At 36.3% G+C, this 14,689-nt stretch overlaps 2 protein-coding genes across 7 annotated transcripts in view; both read right to left on the bottom strand.

Annotated features, from left to right (window-relative positions):
• Positions 1 to 8,401, bottom strand: part of il6st (interleukin 6 cytokine family signal transduce) — a 32,893-nt gene extending 24,492 nt beyond the window's left edge. For 2 of the 4 annotated variants that reach the window (XM_030149866.1, XM_030149868.1), the window contains exons 1-2: positions 8,246 to 8,401; positions 5,837 to 5,914 (exon numbers count right to left, since the gene is read on the bottom strand). In XM_030149866.1, coding sequence (XP_030005726.1) covers positions 5,837 to 5,906 — 70 coding nt within the window. In that variant the 5' untranslated portion in view covers positions 5,907 to 5,914; positions 8,246 to 8,401. The remainder of the gene's footprint in view (positions 1 to 5,836; positions 5,915 to 8,245) is intronic. The other 2 variants (XM_030149867.1, XM_030149869.1) reach the window with 1 other exon arrangement.
• A 3,466-nt stretch (positions 8,402 to 11,867) lies between these two features.
• The window catches only part of tpm2 (tropomyosin 2 (beta)), a 47,627-nt gene continuing 44,805 nt past the window's right edge, over positions 11,868 to 14,689 (bottom strand). For all 3 annotated transcript variants that reach the window (XM_030150498.1, XM_030150496.1, XM_030150499.1), the window contains one exon: positions 11,868 to 12,771. In XM_030150498.1, the coding sequence (XP_030006358.1) occupies positions 12,689 to 12,771 (83 nt within the window). In that variant the 3' untranslated portion in view covers positions 11,868 to 12,688. The remainder of the gene's footprint in view (positions 12,772 to 14,689) is intronic.

Raw genomic sequence — 14,689 nt, 5'->3', positions numbered from 1 at the left:
GAAATGACGAAAACTAGAATTGTAAAAACATTTCCATTAACTGAAATAAATAAAAACTATAATTAAAAGAAAAAAAAAACATAACTAACTGAAACTGTATTGTGTCCTTACAAAACTAACTAAAACGGATAAAAATTACAGCTGAAATTCCCTTAGTTTTCATCTTTGCCAATGTCGGATTGATACAAAATCAATTTATTTGGCTCTAGCAATTTTAGCTGGTGGCAACATACGGCATTTCACAGTCCGTCACTTCTCATCACTTGTCGTTTAGAGTCGTCTTCTATATGATATATGAAAAAACTAAAACCAAACTAAAACTAAGCATTTAGAAAAAAATTAAAACTAATAAAAACCAGCAAACCTGCTTGAAAAAGGAATTAAAACTAACTGAAATCTACACAAATACTAAACACATTTTTATTGGATCAGAACAGGATCTAATGCTATATCACCAAACTTTCCTCTGTAAAAACTTAAAACTTAAATTCTGTTTTACAGACATTACAGTTTCAGATCCTGCTCAAATGTTCATGTTCTATTAGTTCAGAACTAACTTCACATTTTTTTTGTGCAATCTCAACAAAGGAACTAACATCTGTCTCTTTAGGATGCTTCAAATAACCGTCATTTAATAAAACAGTGTTAAATAATAATAAATAAAAAATAAACAAAATAGAAAAACAAAAAACAAAAAGGAACCTACGCAATATCTGCATTTGAATAAATACCTAAAAATATCGATACAGTACTTTTTAATATCAATACAGTATCGTGAAATGAAATATCGTGATATACTGCAGAGCCGATATTTTCGAACAGCCCTCGTGTGTTATAAGTCCAGCTTCCCTAGACAGTTATCAGAACTGAAGAAGTCTCTTGGATGAGGGACGAAACATTTTCAAAAGAGCTAAACTAGTCCAGCTGAACCGAGAAGAACTGCCAAGAAGAACGAGGAATGAAGAATTTCCAATATACAGTTCACTGTTCAACATTCACCCGGTGTCCCTTTTCCCAACTCCCCTCTGGGGGAGGGGCTACTGTTTCAGCTGTAGCCGCCTGGGGCCCAATGATGAGGGGATCTGAGGTGACTCATCTGTGTCCTGACCTGTGACCCCGGACCTCCTCCCCCACCCCCACCTGCCTGGATGGACCTCCTCCCCCACCCTCACCTGTCTCATCTGATTAGATGGACCCCCTCATGTGCCCCCACCCTACTGCGTCTGTACAGACTGGAACTACATCAGCAGATGGACGTCCATCAGTCCTGGTTCATCTACAGTCTGTCTGTCCATGGGAGTGGATCTGTCCTTCACTGTGGTTCTCCCTCAGGTTCCTCTTTTCCCACTGGGTTTTTGGAGTTTTTCCTTGTCGAGAAGGAGGGTCTAAGGACGGGGCACGCCCAGGACATTAATCCATTCCCTTCTTCTACTGTTTATTTGACTGTTGCTTGTTTTAATGCTAGGACATTAACTGAAAAGTCCATTTGTCGACGCATCGACGTCTGTGGCACAAGTCGACGTTACTTTGTTGGAGTCGACTAGTCGTGTGTTATTCTCTCTCCCTTCCATCACCCTTACAGGGCACGAACCTTCATTCAGTGCATGTCCATACTCTCATCTTTCTACATGAAAACATGGAGCGCAGTGAGCGGTAGCGATGTGCGGATCAGCGGACCTAGGTCAGGTTGGTGCGGGTCTAAAAAATGTCACTTTATTTGTGGGGTGGGTCAAAAAATTCCACAAAGCGGGTTAAAAAAAACCAAAAAACATCCTTGCATCACTAGTGCAAGGCCAAGACTGAAGGAAGAAGACGACTCAGAGTAAGAACTAAAGTGACTGTGATCTATTTAAACTGTGGTGTCAGTAATGTTCTGAACCATGGAAGCACCACCAAGACTGAAGAATACTGTGGACACACAGTGGGTTTGGATGATTCTGTTCATTTAGTTCATTAATGTGCTCTTTTCTCTAACATGCTGTGTGTCTTTTCTGCCGTGGTCTGAACCTTTTCCACTTTATGTTGTCCACTTAAATTTAACAGTAAATTCCAGGTGTTAGCCTTTGTTTTGTTTTGGTTAAATGTCTGAGAAGGACTGTTGATGCTTGTGTCTTAGTTTTTTATTCTGCCTTTTATTGTACATTGTTCATGTTCCAGTGAACGTTAGTACTAGTTGTTCATTGTTGATCAGCTGTGTGTCTGTGTTGTTCCTCCACAGTCAATGTGATACGTCATCATACGACAAGTCGACTCAACTTTGACTTTATTGACAAATAAGTCGATCTGAAAAAATCTGGAGTCACTAATGCCCTATTTCATACCAAACTGAATTTTTTTTTACTATGTTATATACCTGTTGTGAAGCACATTGAGTCTGCCTTGTGCATGAAATGTGCTCTATAAATAAAGCTGAATTGAATTTAACTGAATTGAATTGAATTGAACTGAATTGAATTGAACTGAATGATGACCTGGGCAAATGAGAACCTACACAGACACAGGAATGATGAAATTCAGATCCGAGCATCAAAAGTACATAACTGAAGTATTCCCTTTTCCAGGGGTTTATAAAGTCAGATATGATTCAAAGTAGTTTTCCATTTCCATGTCATATACTGGCAGGTCTTAGCTGAGCTGGTACAGAATGACTCCATAACAGACAGACAGGACAAATTCCACAGTGCAAAACAGAAAACACATACCACAGCTGGCCTTGAGCTCAGCAACGAGGTGGCACACACATGTGAAGCGTTCATGAAACACAGGCATGAGGTTCTACAAAAACCACAGGACATGAGACACAGATCTGGAGCCGCCAAGGGACCAATACGCCCTGCAAGGTGTGAGTCATGTGACCGACAGGAGGCACTGAACTAGAACGACTGCTTCCAAGTCAATCTGCTGCGTTTATGCTGCGTTCACACTCACAAGACCAAATGCGAGCACAGTTACCCACATGAAACTTCAAGTGATTTACATCTTTAGGCATCGTGGGACAGCAGACAACACAACTACAGCCAAATGAAAGTTAAAACGTCTTTAATACTGATGAAGTTTAAATATAAGTTCTATAATAATTTACCAAAGTGGAAGGACAGGAAGTGTAGTTGCCAGTTGTGGTCACACATCTGTGAAGTAAACTTTATTTTATAGTTTTAGAGTCACTGGTACTACTCTTTTGTATTACTTTCTACTTTTACGATCATCGATTGCAACAAAAAGAAAACACTACTGGGCACGATGTACTAATCTACACGTTTTCTCGCACACAAGCTACACGTAAGCATCATCACAGCCACAGCAAAAGCAAAAAAGTGTCAAAAACAACATGTAGTGGAGTGAATCTCATGTTAAAAAAAAACAGTGTCATCAAAACAGAGAGAGCAAAGGAAACGAAGAAGCCAGCTTGAAAAACACGAACATAAGAAGTCAAGTGTTAAAACTGAAATGGTTCAAAATAACCTGGATGGTCTGCAAATGATTTATGAGAAAAACACCTCGCACACTGACATCAGGAGCACAAACTCACTTGGTTAACAGTGAATGTAAAAATAAACACAGAAAAAGAACTGGTATTGATAAAGAAATGGTTTGATTATAATAAGTTATCTTTAAATGAAAATAAAACAAAGTCTATGATCTCTTCCGGTAACAGAAATGTTGAACATGCGAAACTATATTTAAATGGTATGAAAATAGAAAGAGTTTATGAAGCTACATTTTTAGGCGTCATCATAGACAGCAAATGGTGTTGGAAACCCCATACTGAGTATATTAAAAGTAAAGTGTCAAAATCTATAGGCATACTGTATAAAACAAGGGACTTACCCAACAAAAACAGCCTATACGTGATATTCTGTTCTTTGGTTACACACTAAACATATTGTGCAGAAATATGGGGAAATGCAGGAAAAACTAGTATAGATACATTAGTAAAATTACAAAAAAGAGCTATTAGAATAATTAATAAAGTAGAATATTTGGAAGCAACTAATAATTTATTCAACTTAAAACCTAAAAATTGCAGGATATTGTATATATCAAAATATTACAGATGATTTACAAAGTAAAACCTAATATTGTTCCAAATAGCGTTAAAGATTTCTTTAAATTAAGAGGGAGTAATTATAATTTAAGAGGTCTTTATATTTGTGAATGTACTAAAGTGAGGACAAATGTGTGGTCTACATGTATTTGGGTTGTGGGTGTGAAATTATGGGATGGACTTGATGATGAAATTAAGTTGTTCACTTCTTTGACAAAGTATAAAAAATGCCTTCAGTATAAAATCATTCATGAGTATTAAGTTGAGATGGTAGATATGTTTTTGTTGTGAATGTTTGATGCTGTACACATTTAATTTAACCTCAGCAGTGGATCAGGGGAAAAGGAGAGGCACAAAATAAGATTATGCTTCTAGCCTATTTCTTTTTATTTATTTATTTACTTTTTATTTTTGCTTTTGAGAAACACATGACACAAACACTTACAACAACAGGACAAACAGAGAGCGGGTGGGGGGGGTCCTAACATTAAAGCAGCATCTAGTCCACACTTACATTAATATATTCATATACCCATATTCATTTTTTTTCTTTACGGTAAAGTTTGACGGTCCATTGAAATTATACAAAGTCCAGCCTTACAGTTAAAACATAAGAAAGCCACTTTGACCAATTTTCAGTCAAAACATCAGTTTTCCATCTCAGTTTAAATGTGATTCTCTCTATAACGTATACACTGTACACTACATCAGTCCACTCATTTATAGTAGGTATGTCTCTTTTCAGCCATTTTCTGGTCAGGACCTTCTTATTTGCTACTAAGGGTAATCTCAATAAACATTTATCTCTCTTAGTACACTTGAGTTCTTCTAAATCATTGGAGGTACATGGTTTTAAAGTCAAAACAAACGTTAAACTTCAGAGCTGCCTCCAGGAGACCATGGACACATGTCCAAAATGGAACCACAGAGGGACAATCCCAGAAGATATGAAAGTAGTTTGCAAAAGTACTTCCACAAAATAAACAATTCATTCATTCATTCATTCATAACCAGGCAATACTTTATATTTTGGCATTTTTGTTAACTTGGGTATTCATTTATACATTACTTGCATTAACAGTATTTAATGCATTTAATTAACATTTAACTAATATATTTGGTAAGCACATAAAATGCATGGATTAATAAGTTAACATTAATTGTTTCCTAAAAATAAAAATACTTCCTTAAATAGCTTAGCTGACAATTTCATGGCATCAATTAAATAACAGACTTTTCCTTTTGCAGCATCAGTTAACACCACACATGTAAACCCTTCAAAAATGTTCAGTCATTGCTCTTACTATTGTTGTTGTTATTATTATTACTTCAGATAATACTGTGATATTGATGATACATGTAGAAATATTAACTGTTAATTAACTATTGCAATGCTTATTAACGCGTCATCTATTTAACTAATGTTCCCCAATAGTAAATTCTATTGCCCTCCAGATGCAGGACAACACTTTTTCTGAGCAAAGCACTTCTCACAGCATGAAAAGACCCTCGTGTATCCAAGATTCTGTTCCATTTGAGCTGTATTTCATTCTAATTAGCCCATCATTATCATTACTGTCCTTGAACGGAAGCAATTGAGAAATACAGCCATGACTAATGTGATTCATTTCCCATTTCATTTCCCTGCTGTGTGTATGCATTTGGAGATCTTTATCACTTCGTGCCCACATCAGATGTGAGATATAAAATGCAAGGCAGTCACATAACAAAATATTAAGTCTGACACATTTCATGATTAAAAGGAGATGAAAATATTAAAGTGTTACTGACCAGCTCGGGCGGCTAGAGCAGATGCTATACATGCTAGCAAAACCAGCTGTAGCACTTTGGCCGACACCATATTGACTCCTGAAAAGAAAAGGAGGTTTAACAGATTAGAACAGGGCTGTCAAACTCATTTTAGTTCAGTTCCACATTCACCCCAATATGATCTCAAGTGGGCCGGACCAGTAAAATACGAACAATGAAACAAGTAAAATTACATTATGATAATGTTCACATCTACAACGTTTCCTTAAAAATCTGAATAATATGAACAACTTGAAACGTCTTAAGAAAAACAAGTGCAATTTTAACAATATTCTGCCTCAGTTTATCACTTTATCATTTACACATGTGCATTACAACTTACATTACAATTACAAATACACAAAACATTTAGTGCCAGGTATAATATTGGTAAAATTGCATTTACTTCACATAAGACATTTCAGGATGTTCATATTCAGGTTATTCACATTTTTTGTAAAAGGATAGTTTGTTAATATAAACATTATCATGTAATTTTACTTTTTTACAACAAAACAAAGACAAAATCTGCAGTTGTCATTATTTAAAGGTTATCATGATAATATTTTACTGGTCTGATCCAACTGACATCTTATTATTCTATATGTGGAACCTGAATAAACCCTTTCATGCATAGTGGTCACTCCAGTGGACAGTTATTTATTCTACAGCTGTTCTCTTGTATATTCATGGATTTTGTTGTTTCAGTTCCATATCATCTAACACATTGGGTGTTCATGCACCATACCATACATTGACATTGATACCATTACTGTAACTTTGCTGTTCTTGATGAATCTGACCTGCTGTAACATGTCTGAGTGTAAAGTAATTGTTTGTTGTTTTTATGTGACTGTAATTAACAACCAAACTTTTTTTTCATATTTTCTCCATGAAGTGAGTAATGACTAGTATTAGAATATGTTAAAATGTGAGAAAACAACAAATTAGTAGCATTAAACATGTTTTTCTTTCATACTTTTCACACAGTATGTTAATAAATACATTTTTCTTTGCTTCAAAAATGAACTCTTTCATGCATGAATTATGAGAACCTTAATCAAGATTTTTTTCCTGAGTGTTTTTATTCCTCTTTAGGCATGAAAAAAAAAGAAAAAACAATGTGATTTAATTTTGTTTTTTTTAATTAACCTGTTTTTCATGGAGTTACAAAAATGTCCACTCAGCTACACCATGAAATTTATTCTTGAAGCAAAGAAACATGTATTTAAAACCCAATATCATAAAGTGATATGAAAACAGTGAAATGAAACCATGTTTAATGCAGCTAATCTGATGTATTCTCACTTTTTAACATATTCTAATACTAGTTATTACTCACTTCATGGAGATAATATGCAAAAAATAAATACTAACAATTGATTTCCACTCAAGAACCAATCAAGAACAGCAAAGTTACAATAATGGTATGAATTGCAGTTTATGAGATGACGCATAAGTGTCCACTGTGTTGGTTGATATGGAACTAAACCAACTAAACCCATGAATATACAAGAGAACAGCTGGAGAATAAATAACTGTCCACTAGAGTGACCACTATGCATGAAAGGGTTAATTCAGGTTCCACATACAGACTAATAAGATGTCAACTGGATCAGACCAGTAAAATATTACCATAATAACCTTTAAATGAGGACAACTGCAGATTTTATCTTTGTTTTGTTGTTTAAAAAAAAGGAAAATTACATAAAAATGTTTATATTAACAAACTATCCTTTTACAAAAAAATGTGAATAACCTGAATATGAACATCCTGAAATGTCTAATGTGAAGTAAACGCAATTTTACCAATATTCTACCTGGCACTAAATGTCCTCACACATGGTGTCCAGCTGAGTGGACATTTTTGTAACTCCATGAAAAATAGATTCATAAAAATTTTTTCAATCGTATTGTTTTTTTCATGCCTAAAGAGGAATAAAAACATTCAGGAAAAAAAATATTGATTAAGGTTCTCATAATTCATGCATGAAAGGGTTAACATGATTTTTACACCATTGATTGATAATATCTTCTGTGTAATTTTTTCATTTCATAAATCCATCCTACAGGCCCATGTTGGACACCTGTGTGTTAGAACCATAAACATTTAAGCTAGTCCTCATAACTAGTTTAAATTAGCTCCGCATTATGGCGAAAGGTCGACATTGGTAGCTGTTTATGCTAAGCTACGTTACAAACTACCGTGAATAGAATTTCAGGCCAATAATTCGCTTATCTGACATAAACCGTCTGAACCTCCAACAGTTCTTGGGATATTTTTGGCTAATGTGCTGTTGTATTTATTAGCATTGCACGCTCACACTGCCGTCCCCGTTAACGCCATGTTGTTTCCGTTCTGAAAAACAAGTACCGAACAGACATACTCACCCACCTAACCGTGTTCGTCTCCTGTGTACACTAGGGTAATGTCATTTTCTTCATGACAAACAGCTAAGGTGAACACCGAGAGCTTGAGTCCACTTTCTGGTGTGTGTAATGTTCGTGCCAGCGGCTGATTCAGGCTGTCCCACCCACTTCCCGTCAAAGGAAGCCCTGTCGCAACAGTCTGAGGTGCTGCGCCATTTCCACAGATCTCCAAAACACAGGGACGGGATGGAGGAGAGTCTTTTACACATGCGCAGCGACGCCGACATTTTAGAGATCAGCTTATAATATGACGTAGGTACTTTAGTTTTTGATTCATCAAACAAGGCTGTCAGTCAAACTCTTTTGGCGAATCAGAGGCGTGTTGTTTGAGCACGTTTCAGAAGAGGCGGGTCCTCAGTGTTGTTTTCCAGTATGTCTCCGCCCTCTGTTTCAGATGAATACAGGTTAACCCTGGAATTCAGCACAAAAACACACTGGAAGGAACTGTGGGAGACAATACAATCCAAGATGTGGGCCTGTGACTGGAAATGTTTTATCACTATACAAACATGAGACTCTATCTTGTGTTTAATGAAAATTATTTCTTACGTTGTGATGGCCATTCAATCTACAAACAGACATAAAAGAAGAAATAAGTTACCTGACACAATTATTAAACTGTTGTCACTGAAAATTATGTTCTACGTCTAAGATCTACAGGGATTTTAATGGAAAATAATCTTCAGGATAATTGTGACGGGACAGGAGGGATGTGAAAGGAGTCAAGGTGACGAAGGTGAAGGGTTTGAAGTGTTTAGTTCAGAGGTGTCAGACTCATGTTAGTTCAGTTCCACATTCAGACTGATATGATCTGCAGTGGGCCAGACCAGTCAAATAATATAAATAATAGGATAAGAACTGATAAATAATGTCAACTCCAAAGTATTTTTCTGTGTTTTTGAGTGAGAAAGTCAAATTCTGTAATGTAAATGTTTACATCTACGAACCGTACTTGAACATAACATGAACAAATATGAACAACCTGAAAATTCTTAAGAAAAATCAGTGCAATTTTAACAATATTACACCTTAGTTTATCATTTATCCATGTGCATCACAACTTACAGATCACAGTGGATCTACAAATACACAAAACATTTAATTAAAGGCAGAATATTATTAAAACTCCACATACTTCTATTAAGACATTTCAGGTTATTCACATTTTTTTGCAGAAGGCTAGTTTGTAAATGTAAACATTTTTGTGTAATTTTACTTTTTTTTTTTACACTAAAACAAAGAGAAAAATTTGTAGTTTTCATTATTTATAGGTTATTATGAAGGTATTTTACTGGTTCTGACCCACTTGAGATTGAATTGACCTAAAATGATTTTAACATCCGTGATTGTTCATATCTTCAGTGTAATTTCTGCATTTCACACATTCATCCCAGGGGCCACATTGGACCGTGTGGCGTGCCGGATTCGGCCCCTGGGCCGCATGTTTGACACCTATGCTTTAGGGTCAGCTGCATAGGGACGTATATAGACTTTCATTTGGATCCATGACCTTTGACCTTCAATGACTTTGAAGGGTCAAACTCAACGTCACCAATGTTTACATTTCAACAATCTTCTTCTCCGAAACTACTGGTCGGATTCATTTTGCATTTTATATGCAGTTTCCTTGGAACAATGTCTACAAAGTTTGTTCATATTTTTGAGAAATTCAGATTTTTTAAATATTTGACAAATTTAGAAGTATTAAAAATGTACCTATACGTATACGCAGCCATATTTGGATGGTTTATCAAATGGAAATGTTTTGAGATACCCAGTGTTACTTTTATGTCAGTTCCCAGTGGGCTCTGTGCACAGCCCCACTACTTCCTGAACTTCAGGTGGGTCCTTTATTTCCTGTCTTTCATTATTGGACCATTATTGAATCCAGGTGTGTCTAATTAATTAGTAGTCACAACAAGAAGTAGCAGGCACACCTGGATTAATCAGTGTGTCCAATAATCAAAGACAGGAAATAAAAAACCCACCTGAAGTTCAGGAAGCAGTGGAGCTGTGCATACTGATTTATCACCAGTTATTATAATATCATCCTCTGTATTTTGTTTTTTGTTTTTCAGTGAAAATCATGCATTTTTCTATATTTAATTCACTGATGATGTAGATTTTCATTAAAGCTCTGATTAAAGTTGAGGGTTATATCAGAAATAGAAAAAAATTTTTGAAAAGGTGATTTTTTTTCAGCAAAGATATCATTAACTGAACATAACCCCAGTGTTTCCATCCACTGTCATCGATCCAACTCCATGGGTTTGACTGGTGAATCAATGCTGTAGAAGATGACGGTGTTTCCATGGTAACTACAGAGCCTCTGAACATCCAAATGGGTCATATCTGATGACCATGAAAAGATGAAGAACTGTTTTTTACACCGATTATTTACATGTATCGATAGGATTAGTGGATCAACAGGTTCTAAACATGTTAGATCAGTAGATGGTTTTGGTCGACGGTGGATGTTTGGGTCTTCATGGGTTAAAATTACTTGACACCAGAATAAGTCAAATAAGAGCAATAAACATGAATATTATTACAAGTAGTATTATGGTCTCCTACAGAGGAATGTAGCAGAAAAGAAGGAAATAATTAAAACTATTGAGTAAGAATAATAAAAAATAAAGAGAATAGGTTGACAATGTACTCAGGATACAGCAGTATATGTAGATGTAATATGTCAGTTGAATTTATTCCAAAGTATTTGAAGTCTTCCACAGACTCCATGATGACACATTTTTGGAGATTATGACACAAAATAAGTGTTGGAGTCTTATCAGGATGAAAACAGGAAGTGGATCTGGTCATAGAATCTGTTCGAATAGAGACGGAACAGGAAAGTAATTCTCCTACCACTGCTTATTATTATTATTTTCATCATTATCATTATTAGTATTATTATTATTTACATACTTATATACTAGGGATGTAACGCTTTGAAAATTTCATATCACGGTTATTGTGACTAAAATTTTCACGGTATTGTTGAAATGTGCTCAAAATGTTCAAAAGTACTACACACACTGAAATAATTTAACCAAGTGGTATTTGAAAAAAAAAAACAACAAATAAAACAAATAAAATTAAATAATAAGCACAATGTACTTTCTGTTGCAGAAACATTCAAATATTACCACGTAAACATCAAATATACAAATGTGCATTAAAGATGGAACCTTATGGACATTGTTTGACCATTTTCCAGATCAAGTTTGAGTTTTGTTTTAGTTTCTTTTTCATAGATAGATAGTCTCTCTCTCTCTCTCTCTTGCTCTCTCTTTCTAAGTGCAGTAATTTTTGTGGTATTTCTTGTGTGTATATCTGGTGTTCTGCTGCTACTGGAACCTCAATTTCCGAAGGGATCTGCCCAAAGGATCATTAAAATTCTATCTAATCTAATCTAATCTAATCTAATGAAAATGTTTTGTTTTGCTGGCTCAAAACTTGTAGTTTGTTGCTTCAATAGTTAAAAATGTAAATGTAAATTATCAACACCATCACAACACTTAATATTTCAGAGACTTTATAGCATCACAGTGAAGAACACAAAGCAAAATCTAACACATTTGGGTTAATTAATGTCATTTTTAATTTTAGGAATGCTCTTTTTTACATTACAGCTCCCAGCAGTTAAGTGGAGTTTAATTAGTAAACTTAGTTAACATTTACAATTGTATGTTTTCTTTAGCTACAGATAGGAAAGAAAACACCAAAAGTGTGGCATTTACTCGGACAGTTTCTTGAACTTGTTGAGTAGAAACTATGGTGATCAATGTGTAATGAACATAAAACCTTGGAAACATTACTAAACTGTGATTTGAAGCATTATTAGTAAATCAGGGTTTTCTCATGTGCAAATATAAGGGAAAATTCGGGCAAAAATCACATGAAATGTTCCATAATGTAATAATGAAATAAGCTGTATTTAAATGAATGACAACAAAAACCTGATTTTCTTAAACAATAAGTAACAGAATGTCTGATGATGAAAAACCACCAGGTCCTATTAAGATAAAAAAAAACAGATTATTATTCAAAGTTCATATTGAAGATACGCTGGTCTAGTAACGTGTCCAAAGCTTTGCATACGTACAAGTTAAAGGAACATGTTTTTAAGTGTCTAGTTCCACAATGTACTTTTAGACTTTACAATCACTTTAAAATTTGTACTTTTAAATAATTCTCAGCAAGATGAAAAACAACCTGCTCATGATTTACAAATGACCCATCAAACAAATCCTGATAATCCTGACATTTAGTAAATAATAAAAGCAGTAAGATTCAGTTTCCTTCGGTCGTTCAGGGTGAACGCTGGGAGCCGTGGTGACACATAAAGCCTTTTTTTTTTTTCTTTGTCATGCTGTCTTTCAGATGAGCTTTTTGTAAAGGTGTCTATAAATTGTTGAGCTCCAGAAGGGTTTGGTCCAACACCTGGTGCATGTCCAGGTTCTCTTCTTTGGCTTGGGCCAGTTTTTCTGCAGGAGGAAACAAAGCCACAGGTCATTTCATTCAAGTTCGAACTGTTTGGAGGTCGAAGTAAATACCTCGATGTAAATATGACAGGCTTTAGTCCATGTGTGGGTGAGGGAGGTGGCATCTTGTATTGTATTGGAACAGCTCACTTATATTGTTAGAAGAAGGGGAGGGGGTTTTGTGAAAATAGAGGGTCTGCACATCAGTCACATCATACCCCCAGGCCACGCCCCTCTCAGTCAGACTGTCTTAAACCAACCTGTTCAACATGACGGAGTATAGCAGTAAACACAGCCAGAGCAAAGGACCATGGGAAATCTGAAATGAAATGGACAGTTGGACTGGACATGGATCTGTACGAGCTACCAAAGAACAAGTGGTCCATGAACACTGACATGTGGACACAAACGGAGGATCCAGACTAGGGATGGGAATCGTTAAGAATTTAACGATTCCGATTCCATTATTGATTTTGCGTATTGATCCGATTCCTTATTGATTCTCTTATCGATTCTCATTGAGTGAGGGAATAAAAGAGTACAAACAGGTGTGTTTGCATTAACTGTCTTTTATATTTCCATCTGCACAGAAAATAGAACATATACAGTATGAACAAATAATAAGAACAGATGACGCCGGGCCGGTTGGGGGGGGGGGGGCGGGGGGGTACAGTAACAGTGAAACTCCAGACTCTTTACTAATTCCTCTATTGCTGCATTTCTACTTCGTGGAACCAGTTCAACTCAGCTCGGCTCAGCTCCCGTTGTTGTGCACCTCATTTCCTTTCCCTTGTTACCTTCGGAAACTTGTATTTGAGGAGCTACAACGTTTGTTCCCCACACCGGAACCGGAACCGGCCCGGCGTTCACTCTGCCGCTACATTCACAAGTGCCGCTGAGTAGAGAATCAAATACGTGACATTCCTGTAAATGAGTCACATGCTGTGGACAAATGTTTGAGGAGATTGGAGGGATTCCACCTTTTAGAAGACATGGAAGCTTTGACAGACCTGGACCTGGTGTGGTCTGTTTGGACCTGGTGTGGTCTGTTTGCCACGTTCTGACCAAAACAATGCTGCGTACGTGTGACATCATCGCGCATGCACAACAAAGGCAGAATCGATAAGAAGAATCATTAAGCAGGCAGGCAAACGATTCCAAGGAATCGAGCTACTGGGAACCAGTTCTCAAAAAGAACCGGTTCGTGATTCCCATCCCTAATCCTGACCTGATCCAGGGTGGAGGGTTTCATCAGGACTGACAACAAGAGTCCAAAACTAGGGCCCAGAACCAGCTGATCCAAAGGCTCCAAAACTAGGGTCCAGAACCAGCTGATCCAAAGAGTCCAAAACTAGGGTCCAGAACCAGCTGATCCAAAGGTCATTTCCAGTCCAGCGTGGACTGACCCCAGTGAATATATGTATGATCTACTGGGACTGAGCAGATTTACTGAGTCTAGTTCAGATCCAGTCCTTTATCCAACACAGATACTACTGCTGTGGACCAGCAGGGCACCACTGCATTCTGGGAAATTAGCAGATTTACACCACCTGGTTTAAATTAACACATTATTCTGTAATATTATGGCTTTATTGTCAGAATATGACGACTTTAATCTCATAAACCAATGACATTTTTGTTAAATTATGAGTTTTTTTTATAACTATGACTTTATTCTCATAACATTGTGATTCTTTTTGTGTTCGACTTTATTCTCATAAAATTCCAGGTTTTATCTCCATATTTTCTGACTTTCTTCTGGTAGTGCCCAGTGTTTTTCTTTTCTTCTGTGGTCCTAATACTCCGTCGTAGCTTTATTCTCCAGTTCCTCCGTATTTGTAAAACTAGGTTGGCCTCAGTTTCAGTTCGTTTACTAATCATGTAGGAGCACAAGGTTCACAATCACAAAATGAAGACAAAA

The sequence above is a fragment of the Sphaeramia orbicularis genome, chromosome 12, assembly GCF_902148855.1.
Source record: "Sphaeramia orbicularis chromosome 12, fSphaOr1.1, whole genome shotgun sequence".
Lineage (NCBI taxonomy): Eukaryota > Metazoa > Chordata > Actinopteri > Kurtiformes > Apogonidae > Sphaeramia > Sphaeramia orbicularis.
This window is presented reverse-complemented; position numbering and strand designations above follow the sequence as displayed.